Genomic DNA, 16,231 nt, shown 5'->3' with positions numbered 1-16,231 from the left:
TGTGATAAACTATAGCAGTTTTGGAGTCACTAAAGTAACCAAAAAAGACTGCTTTCATACTCTCTTTCCAGGTTAATTTCAATCTATAGGCACAGACTCACTGTTTCTCAAAGTTAATTGGTTTCATCTTTAATCCAACATGAGACACAAATATCTACTGGATCATATCTTTTAAAAAATGTATGAATGGCTTGGCACAGGTGGTCTCATTCCAGATAAGGTAAATGCTAATTTCCCAACCCTGTCAATCTCTTCCAAAGCACTCATACCCCCCAAGGCAGGTATCGACTGCATTGCCTGAGCAGCACAAAGGGAGCTGACCAGGACACCCCACTCTATATGCTATGGCTTTGAAGAACTCGTGAATGCACTGCCCCTTTCCTGCTTTTTTGTCATTTAAAAAGGGTGATTATTTTACATCATTAGACGAGACTAATGGAGCTAAAATGGGGATTTTCAAAAGGCACTAAAGGGAACTGGGTGCCTTTGAAAACCCCAGCCTAAATATGTATAGGTTGGCTCAGTAAAGAGTAAACAGTGATGGGAGGAACACAAAGGACGTCTACTAGTACCTGAAGGGTGTAAATATAGAACAGGGGAAGAGTTGTTTATGGCATAAAAAGGAGATATAATTAGAAGTGAGAGTTTCTGGACAAGGAGAATGATTAGGCCTTGAAATAATCTCACATGCGATGTAGAAGAAGTCCCAACACTTCAGAGGTTTAAAACTAGACTAGACAAGGTGCTAGTAAAAGCACTATAGGGAACAATCCTACACTGGCAGGAGGAAGGATAAGATGATTAATAAGAAATTAGAGATAGAAAAGACCTGTGATTCCAAAACAAAATTTAACTATAATCCTCACAATCCTTCCAAATTTCAACCATGTACCAAGTGCAGCTAGCACTACTATAGTAGTTTGTGTGCTTGGGGGGGGGGGGAGGAAGGAGGGGAAAGCAGGAGAGAGAGAGGGAGAAGAGGAGCAGGGGAATATGTGACAGTCTTCAAACACGTTAAGGGCTGTTATAAAGAGAATGATCAACTCTTCTCTATGTCCACTGAAGGTAGGACAAGTAGTAATGGGCTTAATCTGAAGCAAGGGAGATTTAGGTTAGATATTAGGAAAAGCTGGCTGTGGAATCCCCATCACTGGAGGTTTTTAAAAACAGGTTGGACAAACACCTTTCAGTGATGGTTTAGCCACAGTCAAGGGCCTGGATTATACTTCTCAAGGTTCATTCCAGCCCTACGTTTCTATAATCGTATGCTTGGGCTGCAGTTTTCAAAGATGTTACCTACACATCATTGAATTCTTCCAGTGACTTAGCAGGTGTGAACACATCCAACAGACCAATCACCTATAAAGAAAAAAAAGGCAAAAAATGAGAAAAATGTGCAATATATTTTGTAATATAATTTGATCTACTTCATAAATGGTTAGTTCCTGTACTGGAGTAGAAAAGATTCACTCCATCTCACTTTTTTCTTCCAAACACATCAAGAGGCCAGGGGAGGAGGGAAGAAATTAGTTTTCATGATCCTGAATACAGCTTATGTTCTTGTGGGGAAAAAGTTTCTAGTTTTAATACATATGGTTGCCATTTTTACCCCAATCATCCATCCAAAGAATCAAATAGGGAAAGGTGAAAAATCAAGTAATGCAACTTGATATTATCAACTGACACAAATGCTATATTCAGTGTTGTTGTAGCCACGTTGGTCCCAGGATATTAGGAGACAGGGTGGGTGAGAATATCTTTTATTGGACCAACTTCTGTCGGCGAGAGAGATAAACGTTCAAGCTTACACAGAGCTCTTCTTCGGGTCTAGGAAAGGTACTCAGAGCGTCACTGCTAAATACAAGGTGGAACAGATTGTTTTGCATAAGTAGCTGACGCGTACCGAAAGGGACCATTCAAGGTGAAGTTGGCAATTAAAAACTCCTCTGGTCACAGGGAGAAAAGGAGAAAGGGAAAGCAGCTGGTGGGAGGGACAGTTGTTAGTGCGTTACAAGTTTTTGTAATAAGCCATAAATCCAGTGTCCCTATATAGTCCGTGATTTTTAGTGTCTGGCAAAGTTATGAATTTAAGCTCCCAGGCGCATCTTTTGAAAGTGTTGTGCAAGTTTAAAATGCTACATGAAATACTATTAGGCTGTATTAGGAGATCACCACCGGAGAGACATTTAAATTGTTTTAGTTAACTAAAACAGCAACGCATCCGATGAAGTGAGCTGTAGCTCACGAAAGCTTATGCTCAAATAAATTTGTTAATCTCTAAGGTGCCACAAGTCCTCCTTTTCTTCTAGCAACGCTGTGTATTCTGGATTTTTTTCTTCAACGGCAAACATATAATATTTTAACAAAACAAGCATCTGAATTTTTGAATTTAGTTAAACACTCAAGTTTTTTAAAAATCTGGTTTGTTTTTGTTAAAATTGTTTTTAACTAAAATAGTTAAATGAAATATTAAAAAAAAAAGAAAACTACTGTCAGCCAGATCAACATGAGAAATTTAAAATATTGGCTTCTGCAGCCAACTCAGTTGTCTTCACCTTCATTTTCCTGTTTGTTCATAATCTGGAAAAGAAAAACAAGCTTTCCTGCTTGTTCAGGTCCCAAACGATATTTCAGTTTGGAACAAATTGGTCCAAAGGAAGAAAATATTCTTTCTACAACAGCAGAAGAAGCTACTGCTGTTAAAAGTGAGATTATCACTTCAACAGTCTCTGAATCCAAGTGCTTAAGTGACTTCCACCAGTTCACTCGAGTGACTTTCTTTAAAACATCAGCAGCAAACATATATTTCTTGAATGGTTCTTATTCCCAAACTGGGTCTCTTTTACGACCTGCTGCCATTATAGGTTTTCCCTTCTAGAGAGAGGATGGTACGGGAATCAATGAAGGCTATACTCAGACTTACTGCCCAAACAGTTTCACTTTTGTTTCAACTGTCTGTCCCTCCCTTCTCACATTTATCTTCAGTCTTCTCCTTGTCCAGATCTATTCCGCCCCCAACAATCTTCTATTCATTAAACTTTTTGAAACTTTGTACTTTTAGAGAGAGGTAAGGTACACAAATTTGCAGAGGGACAATAGGGTTGAGGTCTGTTATTTCTCACCTCTATATATTATTTATTTAAAAACATTTTGCTGTTAACAAGCATGTTATCTCTGGAGACATAAATCCACAGTTTGAGAACTGCAAAACTAAGCATCTCTGATGGTATCTTCTAGACTCAGTACTGAGTCCCATTGGGTAGATGAAAAGATTAATCTAAATAATCTATACAGAAGCCCCTGAAAACCCATAAGATTGGGTCCCTAATCCATGAACTATTGGAACTTATTTACAAAACTTTGCTTAAACATTACGTGAATATATTGTCTCATACAAAAGAATTTATAATCCCTATTCCATTATAAGATATCTTTGAGCTATAAAGTATCTTAATTAAAACCATCTTTAGATAAAATGCTTTTTGAGGAAAAAACCTAACCAAAAAAATCCAATTTAAATAAATAAAAGCAGTTTTAAAAAAAATCATTGATTTTTATTCACCCTGTTGAAAACTGAGTCAAAGTATTCATTTAGATTTTGAGACATACCTAAATTATCTTTAATCTCGACGCCATCTTCACTGCAAAGTAGCCCCACTTCCTCTTTCCTTGTTTTCTTTTTATTTATATAACTGAAGAACTTTTTACTATTTGTTTTAATTTCCTTTTGCGAGGTCTAACTCGGCTGGAAAAGAAGTTGCTGTTTAGTACGTTCAAGGTGGAGCCAGTCTGCAAGAACAGCTCAGATTCATACCCTCACTTGTACCTTTCCTACCTATGCAACCTCCATCCTCACCTTTGAATTTTTACTGATCAAAAATCCTCATTCCCCTAAATGCAGGGCGAACTAGTACACTTGCATTACTTCCTGGAAAAAAAATCTATTTACAGGGTCATAAGACTAACAGCTCTCAGATACGCTAGAGCAGGGGTTCTCAAACTTCATTGCACCATGACCCCCTTCTGACAACAAAAATTACTTTGTGACCCTAGGAGGTGGGACCGAAGCCTGAGCCCACCCAAACCCCATTGCCCCGGGTAGGGGGGCCAAAGCCCAAGCCCCACCGCTCCAGGGATGGGATACAAAGCTGAAGCTCAAAGGCTTCAGCCCCAGGCAGAGATCCTGCAACCTGAGTCCTGCCGCCCTGGGCTGAAGCTCTTGGGCTTTGGCTTTGTCCCTGGGCAGTGGGGCTTAGGCTTCAGCCCCGGGCACCAGCAAGTCTAAGCCAGCCCTGGTGACCCCATTCAAAGGGGGTCACAACCCACCTTGAGGTCCCGACCCACAGTTTGAGAATCGCTACACTAGAGGGTAAATTCATTTGATGGGTTTTTTTAAGGTTGCTCTCATTTTTGCCAGTTTGTTTATATTTCCCCTCTCAACAGGCAGATTTTCTAAAAGCATATCTGATAAAGGGACAGCGTTCCACTATGTATTTCTCCAATTTTAGTTCAGTTTCTCTCTTCTCTCACAGAGATTTGCTGAGTTCTGTCTACATTCACACCCCTGCAACACCAATGAAGTTTAATTGTACATGTGTAACTAGAGGTGGAATTTAGTTCTTCCACTTTCAAAGGCAGAATTTGGACAAGTCAACTTTAAGCACATGGTTTCAAGGGCACAAGTTTTGAGGAGCCAAGATTATGCTTTTGGAAAGAACATATTTAGAGAATAAATGAAACAAGTCACAATCTGAACTTCCTCAGATCTGCCCTATGCTGAATCCCAAAGATTACTCAATTTCTACACTACAATAAATACATTATTAGACAGACTTGTTCCAATCCTCTGTTCACATTAACTGTGTTATTTCATTTTCAGAACGAAAACAGCAAATTCATCCCCTGAATAGTGCAAGGGAGCAAGAATTACAAAAGTCATCACACACTTGTAAGGTTTCTTCAGAGGGTATTTCCATCTTACGTAAGAATTAGTCTGCCAAATATCTGCATCAGCCTCCAGTTTAGCACAAGACGACAGAACTTGCCTTTTCCATTCCAACTTTCCTTTTGACCATATCACTTTGAATCTGCACATTTTAAAGTGATAAGTTACAGTCTACCCTTATCTTTCATCAGAGAAGTTACAGCCACCCATTATCTACAACACTTAAATACACTCCTTCTGCAGTGTATCAACGCAATTCTGAGGAAATTTAATCACTACTACATTCAGAGCCCCAGCCTGACAGTGGACTATCTGTACATAGACTGATCAAAGAACAAAGCACAGTCCAAGATGCTCTGATGCCCAATTATATAACCAGTTGTTTGTAGCAGCAGAGGTATTTCATAGCAGGAGATGCTCAGAGGAAGAAGCTTTTCCTGTAAGGGGTATAGTCAATGACTGTGCCCTCACACACTGGCTGTTTAGAAATACAATTATTATCCTACAATCCTGCGTCCAATTACATAACCCTTCGCAAACAGCCTCAAAGACAACCAAAATCCAATCAGAGCATATAAGTACTATCATGGTGCCCAACGGCATTTCACTTTGTAAAATATTTCACAGATTAATCTATGTGAGACAAAATTATCAAATACTGATTTCTACTTCTATTCTAGAACACTTAATATTATGAATATGCCACTTCAGGTTCAGCAGTTAAAGCAGAGTTCAGTTTTACACTTCAACCACTTTTATGCATGAGGAATGCAACACATTCTCAAAATTATAGCACTACTCAGTACATAACAGATTTTCTGAGAATTAAAGTAAATCTATATAGCATTATGACAGGTTTCAGAGTAGCAGTCATGTTAGTCTGTATCCGCAAAAAGAAAAGGCGTACTTGTGGCACCTTAGAGACTAACAAATTTATTTGACAATAAGCTTTCGTGAGCTACAGCTCACTTCATCGGATGCATGCATGTATCGGATGCATCCGATGAAGTGAGCTGTAGCTCATGAAAGCTTATGCTCAAATAAATTTGTTAGTCTCCAAGGTGCCACAAGTACGCCTTTTCTTTTTATATAGCATTAGACATTTGATGTGCTTTACCAACATAAGACATTTATTTCCTACTCAAAAGAGTTTACAATCTTGAGACAAGATAGGACAATAGTTCAGAGGAGGAATGATATGGTGATTACTGATAAGGAAGGAGGATTTATTTGAAGAAATGTATTTTAAGAGATTTATAGGAGAAAGAAGGTGCCTGCCAGGTTAGAATAGGGAGATTATTCCAGGCACAGGGTTTAGAATGAGAAAGACTCAAAGTAGATGAAGACTGCAGTGAAACAAAAGAATTGGGAAGAGCAAAAGTAACAGTACATGATGATAAACATAATTAGCGGTAAAATCTCTACTCTAATTTCCACTGCTTACTCCTACTAACTCAGCCCAGTGTGTGGCTGATGCCCAGAACTAGTTAAATAAAATGTTTATCTTGAGGGAAGGTTTCCGCAGCAGTCCACAGCAATTTTGGGAAGAAAAAAGCAGCCCAAAAAGGTTCAAGAGAAACTTGGTAGGTGTGTCTATTAGGGCAATACCATCAACACTAGAGCTCTACCCATATCATGGCAAGAAGCAGGTGTTGTTGGGGAATATTCTTCATAATATGCCCGTGTTTTAAAAGTTCCACTTCAGTTAGCAATACGAACACTGTCAAGAAGGACTGCTGAAGTGTCAGAGCCTTTGGTGATCCTGGCAGCTGACTGACATGGCTGATAGCCAACTACACACACTGGAATGAAAAATATGAGAAATTCCAGTCAAAATGCCCAAGAGAATCCATGAATTAAGTTGTTTTGGGATGTTATTTCCTCACTAGATAAAGACACTGGAAGCAGATTAGGCTTAGCTCACTGCCAAAATTTCAGGAATTTTCTTAATGTCAATCTAAAGCTCATATAAAATGTAAGTTAGAAGTCTCCCTCTTAACATTCTGGAAGCTGTACAAAGAGCTGGAGAACGTTCAGCCATGTGATTTTGCTGCCTCAAAATAGCGTATGGCACTGATGTGCTGGTGCCTTAACGCTGCAGTGAATGAGAATTATTCATCCAAAACCAGATCGTGTCCTAGGGCAATACAGAAGTTCCACACACACACTTCCAGGATGCCAAGGATATATTCTCAAAAAGTCAGAATTGTATCCATTCTCTTACTTTTTGGAGGAGTTCATGGCATAAATTGATGAGAAAAGAAAATAATCCCCAAGGTTTATTTTACTACACAAGTGAGAGAATTAAGACAAGCAGCATTTGAAATTCAACACAGATTGGGATCATTGTTTACGTTTAACCTTCCCAGAAAAATCTTATCTTGCTTGCTAAGACTTGCTGCATCCTGTGCACAGAAGTTAGATACAGAAACTGGAGAGCATTTTTTAAAGGCTATTAGGGTTGCAAGAAACCTCTGATATTACCTGATCCACCCTCCCAGAGGACCAACTTTAAGACTTCTTGCACAACACAAGAAATTGGAGAGGGCAGAAATACTGCTATTTAGCTTCTTTAAAAAGGTATCTAACTCCAAAAATAATGTACATTTTACTGATCATCAACAGCATGCTCAATGATGCAGAACATAGTAAGGGCAAGTCTACACTACAAACTTGCATTGGCATGGCTGTGCTTTTGTAGTGCTTCTGGTTAAGACTCTCTAAAGTGACAGCAGAGAGCTTTCCCATCAGCTTAATAACTCCACCTCTGCAAGAGGCAGTAGCTATGTCAGCAGGAGAAGCTCTCATGCCTACACAACACAGTCTACATGGGGAGTTAAGGTTGGTATAACTACATCGCTCAGGGGTGTGGATTTTTTCACACCCGAGTGACATAGTTATACCGAAATGTGTTATGTAGACCTGGCCTAAGACAATGTCTCTATCAAAAGGCACTTACAATCACAATTCTACATACATAGCTTAAAAAACAAAAAACAAAACAAAAAACACAGCACCAATAACCAGGATAGATCAATTTATCACATATTGGTGCAAATATTTTTCTTTTTATAATAGATACACAACTGCACTATTAGGATGATTCATACTGCGTTCTAAGAAGGGATCCGAAAGAAGGGTAGATGTTTGGCACACTGCCACAGACATTCTCCGCAGAAGGGATAGTGTGACAAGAGGCACAGGGATGAAAGTGGGAGAAGGATAGAGGAAGCAATAAGACAGAAGGTATGGCCAAAGCAGAGGAAATGAGGAAGAATTCAGAGTAGGAAGAGATTACAGAAGAAATTAGATGGAGCGGAGTTATGCAGAGCCTTAAACATGAGGATGAGAAACCTGAACTTGATACAGAGGCAATGGAAAATCAGTGAAGGGATTCGAAGATGTGGGCAAGGGAACGAAGTGCAGTGGGTATGAAAGATAGTGTTTGTATTCCCCCTCTCAGTCTCATGGCCCAGGTACCAGGTAAGAAAATGGGGGGCAAAGTTCCCCCCATGCTACAGTCCAAAGGTTAGGCTTTCCTCCCCTAACCTAGAATGTGAGCTCTCTGGAACAAGAACAAAACTATATGGTTCCTACAGTGCCTAGCACAATGGGGCCATGATCCTTGATTGAGACCTGCTGTAATACAAATAATAAAGTCAGGGCCAAGGACAATCTTTGTCAGTGAAGAATGCAATAGCTGAAGAGACACAGAATTCACAATAAAACCCACCCAGTGGGAACACGAAAAAGAGACAACCACCTCGTCCTAATGTTTGGAGAGTCCCAGCATCATGGAAGATAAGTCATCATGTCTCAAGACACTTTCCCCACATCCATCTTTGCAAGGGCAGTAGCAACTAATGCTAAGATGAGCAATTGGAGCCACCGGGCGGGGGGGAGGCAGCAGGGGGGGTTGGGGTTCAGCAGCACTACTGAAGCCCTGACTAGAATAGGCACAGCAGGAGGAAAGTCAAGTGACATTTATCTTACCTCACATGCAAAGACTGACCTCAGAGTGGATGGAAGAAACCAAACCTCCCAGAATATCGTAAAACGTGTTAAAAGCACAAATGTCAGACAGAGCACTAAATCAATTAGGCTCATCTTATTACTTAACATACTGTGAATCAAATTGAGGCTTTACTATGAAATAGTTATATTGCAAGCCTTTCTTCATTACTGAAGGTTAGTTCTCTCAAAATACCCTTTTAACCGTTAAACTTTTGTGGAGTTACAGGAAACTAGACCAATTTATTACTATTAAGGATCTTCTATAAGCCCAGTAAAATATACTTAACACCCAAAATCAACTACAACAAGTATGAAACAGTCATCTGTTTAATAATCAGGTACTTCTCCCATCTTATGTTTTCAATCAGGTTACTCTAAGGAGGTTTGGTCACTTTCAAAAGCATTTACACCATTGCCTTTTCCCTCAGTCCTCCTTCCCAACACTTACTGAACATCCTGCAAATCAGCACTTCCCTCCCCCCAAAAGACTTGTAGCAGACCTTAACTAGGGGTGTCGATTAATCACAGCTAACTCATGAGATGAACTCAAAACAATTAATCGCAACTTAAAAAGTTAATAGCGATTAATCTTAGTTTAAATCACACTGTTAAGCAATAGAATACCAATTAAATATTTTGGGATGTTTTCTACATTTTCAAATATATTGATTTCAATTACAACACCCAGAATATGAAGTGTACAGTGCTCACTTACTATTATTATTTTGATTACAAATATTTGCACTATAAAAAATGAAACAGTATTTTTAAATTCACCTCATACAAGCACTGTAGTGCGGCCTCTATCATGAAAGTGCAATTTACAAATGTTGGATTTTTCTTGTTAAATAACTGCACTCAAAAACAAAACATTGTAAAACTTTAGAGCCTACAAATCCACTCAGTCCTACTTCTTGTTCAGCTAGTCGCCGAGACAAACAAGTTTGTTTACATTTATGGGAGATAATGCTGCCTGCTTCTTATGTACAATGTCAGCTGAAAGCGAGAACAGGTGTTTGTGTGGCACTTTTGTAGCCATCATTGCAAGTTATTTATGTGCCAGATATGCTAAACATTGACATGCCCCTTCATGCTTCAGCCACCATTCCAGAGAACATGCTTCCATGCTGATGACACTTGTTAAAAAAGTAATGCGGTAATTAAATTTGTGACTGAACCCCTTGGGGGAGAATTGTATGTCTCCTGCTCTGTTTTACGTGCATTCTGCTATATATTTTATGTTATGGCAATCTCAGATGATGACCCAGCACGTTTGTTTTAAGAACACTTTCACTGCAGATCTGAGAACGCAAAGAAGGTACCAATGTGAGATTTCTAAAGACAGCTACAGCACTAGACCCAAGGTTTAAGAATCTGAAGTGCCTTCCAAAATCTGAGAGGGACGAGGTGTGGAGCATGCTTGCAGAAGTCTTAAAAGAGCAATACTCCAATGCGGAAACTCCTGCTGGTGGCATCTGACTCAGAGGATGAAAATGAACATGTCAGTCCACACTGCTTTGGATCGTTATCAAGCAGAACCCCAGTGTCACCAGCATGGAAGCATGTCCTCTAGAATGGTGGTTGAAGTATGAAGGGACATCTGAATCTTAAGCACATCTACCACGTAAATATCTTGTGACACCAACTGCAACAGTGCCATGTGAATGACTGTTTTCATTTTTAGGTGACACTGTAAACAAGAAACGGGCAGCATTATCTTCTGCAAATGTAAACAAACTTGTCTGAGTGATTAGATGAACAAGAAGTAGGACTGAGTGGACTTGTAGTTTTACATTGTTTTATTTTTGAATGCAGTCATTAATTGTACATTTGTAAGTCCAACTTTCATAATAAAGAGATTTCACTACAGTACTTGTATTAGGTGAATAATTTCTTTTGTTTTTTACAGTGCAAATATTTGTAATCAAAAATAAGTATAAAGTGGGCACTTTACACTTTATATTCTGTGTTGTAATTGAAATCAATATATTTGAAAATGTAGAAAACATCCAAAAATTTAAATAAATCGTATTCTATTGTTTAACAGCGTGATTAATCACAATTAATTTTTTTACTCTTGACAGCCCTAACCTTAATTAATTTTCTACTAAAAAAAGTACCCATTCTTCTGACTCACTTCTGTCACCTTCTCAAAGTACTAAAAAACGTTTTAATTGATACCTAAATTCCCATACTACAAGACTTTGAATGTAGTCATGCTGGAGGTTCAGTTTACTTATCACTGGGTTGGTCTGCATTTGATCAAGCTTTTCACAGCTATGAACATCCAATTTCCCACACATTGCATGTCTCTGGGCATCTCCGAGGACAGTGGTTTCCAAATGTTAACAACCTGTGAATCCCTGTCACTGAAATGTCAAGTCTCACGAACCCCCTCCTAAAAATGAGTATTTCCAGGGATTTTCTCCTTGACCTGAATATAAATGATAAAAGCAGTGATCTTGGAAATATAAAATTGTTTTTATGACATGCTTATTACACACTATTTATTACTATTATTATCATTACAGTATTTTATTACATTATGAAAATGGCTACACTCTTCCAAGATCTCATTTTCATAGCTTGTATCACTTTGAATAAGCCTGTTATAAGACAAGGCTCCTATGCTTCATCAAGGAGTATCAGATGTGAAACAGCATGAAGGTATTTAAGAAGCCAACTCAAAGAGTTCCTCCTACACAAGCATTCAGGTCTTGAGCAGTCCAGGCAAACAATGCACGTTACAACAAATCTTAAACTTGTTCTTCATAATAATTTTAAAAACACCACTAGCTGCCTATTTAATTTTAAAAACAGCAAAAAATATCCACCTCCCTTTCCATTTTTTATAAGAAGTCTTAAAGTTTAAATCTCCTCAGTGTGATAGATAGGCTTGCTTTGATCTGCTTAGCTCTTGGAAGTCCAGGGGCTCCGGGCTGCTGGCCCTGTGCTGTCTAGGGTGCCTAGGGACAGCTCTGTCTGCCATTAGGGAATTTTTTCCCCCCCGAGAACCCCCTGTAACATTTCACGAACCCCAGTTTGCAACCACTATCCTAGAACTTACATTTTCATGTTTCATATGTTTAAGTAGCCGTAGTTCTCTGTAGGTCCTTTTGGCGTGGATGATGGACTGAAATGGTCTGGACAGCTTCTTCACAGCCACTCGCAGCCCAGTTTTTCTGTCAAAGGCAGAGCTACAATTTAAAAAAAATAAAGTTACCAAATGTAAAAAATACTTTAAAAATAACTAGGGATTGAGACTGAAATAACTCATTTCCCCCAGTGAAATTAGTCCAAAGTACCCTGTGCCACATTTTAAAAAGCCACCTTTCCATACCTATGTTTGGTTTCCAAGGAAAAGATGCAAAGAGCTAGATGAATCCTTTGCATCAGGATCAGTGGAAGGGAGAACAGGAAAGGGGTTTTGCAGAAGAGGTGTGTATACCGTACTTTAAGAAAGCAGTCTGATGCATACCCTCAAAATATTTGTATAGAACATTTTAATTTACTTTAGAATTAAGATGTGGCAAACACACGCAGTCTCTCTCTCTCAAAAATCAATACAGTAAGAGAGAATCAAAGTCTTCAAGTCTTTTTTAGTTGGAGAGCCTGGCCTTGCAAAAATACGTAATTTACAAGGAAGTGTCCTGCAAGATTCCCTGAACATTTCACAGCTCAATGAGAAATCCCTTACGAAGCTTCATTTCAGTTTATTCAACTAGTTCAGTTCAATTACTAGTTCATTCCAAGTTAAGAAACAGATTGGGAATTGAAAAAGTAGGAAAGCTTGTATTCCCTCTTACAATCTATGAATAAAATACTAGTGTAAGGATGAGATATACTAGTTCTAAAATCTTGAACAATATGATGACCAGACAAAATCAATTCAATTCACTAACTACATACACTGCTACCTTTAATAAAATCAATTTTAAACGGAAAACATGCTTTGATATTTTTTTCTTATGCATCAGCACATTTAAAGTAGTTTTATTTAACTAATCAAACCATAACTGTTTCGGGCATTTTAAATGAATTCCAGTTTCCATCCAAACAGAGCTTGACATGAATCAAGAATAAAAAGCTAATCTCCAAATTAAAAAAATGCATCATTCACCATTTTCTAACATAACAAAACAAATAAAACTTAAGAGTCTGAGTAAGTGTCTGTTAAGCTATATAATTGCTTAAAAATGTGTACAGATTTAATGTATCCTCCTGGTTGGCAAAAAGTAGTACTAAATGTATGTAAAGACTATACTTAGTTGTAAATCAACATGATTTAATGGTTACCAACTAACGAGAATCAACCTCTCTTTAGGGGGAAAAAAGGTGTAAATGCAAAACAAGTTTAAAACTGATTTACAATCAATGTTTCCTGCCTGATAATTTAAGTTGCTTTGATTTAAATCAATCCATCCTGAATGTTATCACAAAAGATTTTGACATAGATGAAAAGCATTATTCTATTACACCTAAGATATATCCCCACACAATATTCCAGAGCCCTAGCTGAGAATTTTAGATTCCAAGCACCAACAAAAGATGGATATTTAGCTGTGAACAACTGAATACCACTTCTGCTTTATTCCCCCTTTGGATGTTTTTGAAATCTAACTTCTTCTTGTTTGTTGAAAAGAAGAGAGAGGAAGAGGTAGAGGATGTGAAATTGATGAAGTTAAGCTTAATAGTAAGATAATGGAGAAAGGGTACAGAGAATGGAAGAGAAGCCAAGAGTATTAGGACATAATTTGCCCATTTCACAGAACATTTATTCAAACCAGCCTGCCTCTCGATTCAACTAAGATCTATAAAGACCATTTCCCTTGATAATCATGAAAAGGAAGGGAAAGCTCATGTTTACAAGTTCAAAGTGGGAAGCAAGGCCAGTAATGGAAAGTCCATCACCACATCTCACAGAAGAGAAGTCACAGCAGGAAAAGCATATGCATACTAAATCCACAGCTTTATACAAGTCAGAAATAAAAACTAAATATATACCTGCTCCAAACCATAGTCTATTTATCTTCTATAAAATGAAGTCACATTACTTATTAGTGTGACTTGCTAAGTTTCACTTAAAAAAAATACCCCTGTTTAAATCCGTGTGCTCTCTCCACTCAGAGTGCTGAAATGAAGCTTATGAAAAACTTGGCAACTATGTAGCCGAACACTTAAATTTTTTTCAACCAGCAACCATCATCTTCCATATGTTCTCTATTTTGTACTATTGCGATATGAAGAGAGTACTTCTAATCCTTCTCTGCAGAACAACAGTAGCCCCTTCTGTGCAGGAGAGTACATTCCACTGAAACAGCTCACATAAAAAGATATGGAAATAAAGCTGGAAAAGTCTCCCAGAGATCACAGAAGCCTCAGACTGCTGTAGTAGAATTACTAACATTGCTTTGAATTAATCAAAATGTGTTTGAAATCTACTATGCTCTTCATCATTTGTGTGTATTACTTCCTACACTTCACTAAATTGGACAATCAAAATAAACTAGTACTGGTTTTATTTTGTTTTGATTGCTTTTTCATCTCAAGTTCTCAAGCACAATTACAACGCATCAATGTTGAAGTAGCAAACCCTGCAGGGGAATATTTCAAATACTATTTTCATTTTCTGTTTCATGCAAGCTTTTTTTTTTAAAAAAAATACTACACACAAAATCTGAATTTAGGGTCTACACACAACAGCATAATTTTAATGAGGCATGAGGTTTTTTCCAGATATACTTCACAGCTCCAAAATAAAATCTTAGTCATCATAATCCAAACTAGACCGATGTCAATTGGTTATCCTCTTTAAGGCTCCACCTCTTTCAACTGCAACAGGTAGCATACAACACAGTTTAACAATCTCTCTTGCCTTGGAAAAAAGAGAATCCTCTGCATATTTATTTCACCTTCACAACTGCAATCACTATTACCACACTTCTCACTTACCAGAACACAATATACTGCTTCCAGAGCATCCCTAACCCTGCCAACCAAGGAAGCAAGGGATTGGAATTCTTGGCTAGGTTTTCCTTATTTACCACAGAAAATAAGGAATAACTTCAGTTAAACAGATGCAGTTACAGTGGTGCAATAGTGATGTGTGATGGGGAGGGAGGAAATACAATTTTAAAACTAATTCTACCTCCACTAGGCCACCGTTCTGTTCCTAACAAGCACATATAGGCTACATCTAGTTTGAACTTACATAAATTGATCAGATGCCTCCAATAACCTGAAGGAAACAGGGTCCAGGGAAGTTAAAAATGAAAACACGACAACTACTTGACAGTTAAACCTCCTATGGCTTCAGTGTGACAAGAGTCTTCCTACTTTGTACTTGAGCAGTGCTAGACGTAAAGATCCTGACCCAAACTAAGGTCCCTACACTCCATATATTTCCTTTCAATATGCTCCTCAAACTGGAGAATATTTTATCCTTAAAAAATTTCTACATTATTCTTTACAGTTAGCCTTCTTTATGGAGAAGAGCAATAAGCCAGAAAACTTTACAGAAAGATACCTCGCCCACACTTTAGTACTGCCATAGCCTAAGTAGACAAAACAGAGAGCTTACAGTGGTGCAGCTGTGAGCTCTCTAGTGCAGCCACTCAAGCTCTCCCATCGACTTAATTCACTCCCACCGAGCAGCAGCAGCAATGTCTGCAGGAAAAGCTCTACCACCAACATAGCGCTGTCCACACCAGCGCTTAGGTTGGCTAAATTAAGTTGCTCAGGGGCATGGCTTATTCACACCCCTAAGTGACGTAAGTTATACCGACATAAGTGCTAGTGTAGACATAGCCCTAAATAGACAGTTTCCTCCCTGAAGAGCTTACATTTATTAGGGCACGCCCTACAGTCTGGGGACCTCTGTTTTAGGGGTTTGTACGGTGCCTAGGACAACAGGGCCCCAACGTCACTTACAACCTTTAGGTGGTACCAGAATACAAATTATTTTTAATAGTTCAATTCTTGTTTTATTTGCACCATATTCTTTTATGCTCCTATATTAGAAAAAAATTTCCATATTCAGAACACCTAAATATTAAGAGAAGGTTTTTTACAAACCTACCAATTTTGCCCTTTTCTACTTGTAAAATTTATATTTTTCTATGTAACTTTAAGGGAACTGACAATATCTCTTTAATTTTGCACTTCACATTTTTAACTTACAGAACAGTTCTCCCCCTGGCCCTCATAAAAAAAAATCACTGTGGTACAACAGCATCATCAGTTGATGTCATTAGCAGTAAAGCTCTCTGGGAA

The 16,231-nt window shown here is 38.3% G+C and overlaps 1 protein-coding gene across 3 annotated transcripts in view; it reads right to left on the bottom strand.

Moving 5' to 3' along the window:
- Nucleotides 1–16,231, bottom strand: part of MAPK14 (mitogen-activated protein kinase 14) — a 47,293-nt gene that overhangs the window by 25,186 nt on the left and 5,876 nt on the right. For all 3 annotated transcript variants that reach the window (XM_073319891.2, XM_073319889.2, XM_073319888.2), the window contains exons 2-3: nucleotides 12,027–12,156; nucleotides 1,301–1,359 (exon numbers count right to left, since the gene is read on the bottom strand). In XM_073319891.2, coding sequence (XP_073175992.1) covers nucleotides 1,301–1,359; nucleotides 12,027–12,156 — 189 coding nt within the window. The remainder of the gene's footprint in view (nucleotides 1–1,300; nucleotides 1,360–12,026; nucleotides 12,157–16,231) is intronic.

This window comes from Lepidochelys kempii, chromosome 21, assembly GCF_965140285.1.
Source record: "Lepidochelys kempii isolate rLepKem1 chromosome 21, rLepKem1.hap1, whole genome shotgun sequence".
Classification (NCBI taxonomy): Eukaryota; Metazoa; Chordata; order Testudines; family Cheloniidae; genus Lepidochelys; species Lepidochelys kempii.
The sequence above is the reverse complement of the archived record's forward strand: the minus strand, read 5'-3'. Positions and strand labels throughout refer to the sequence as shown.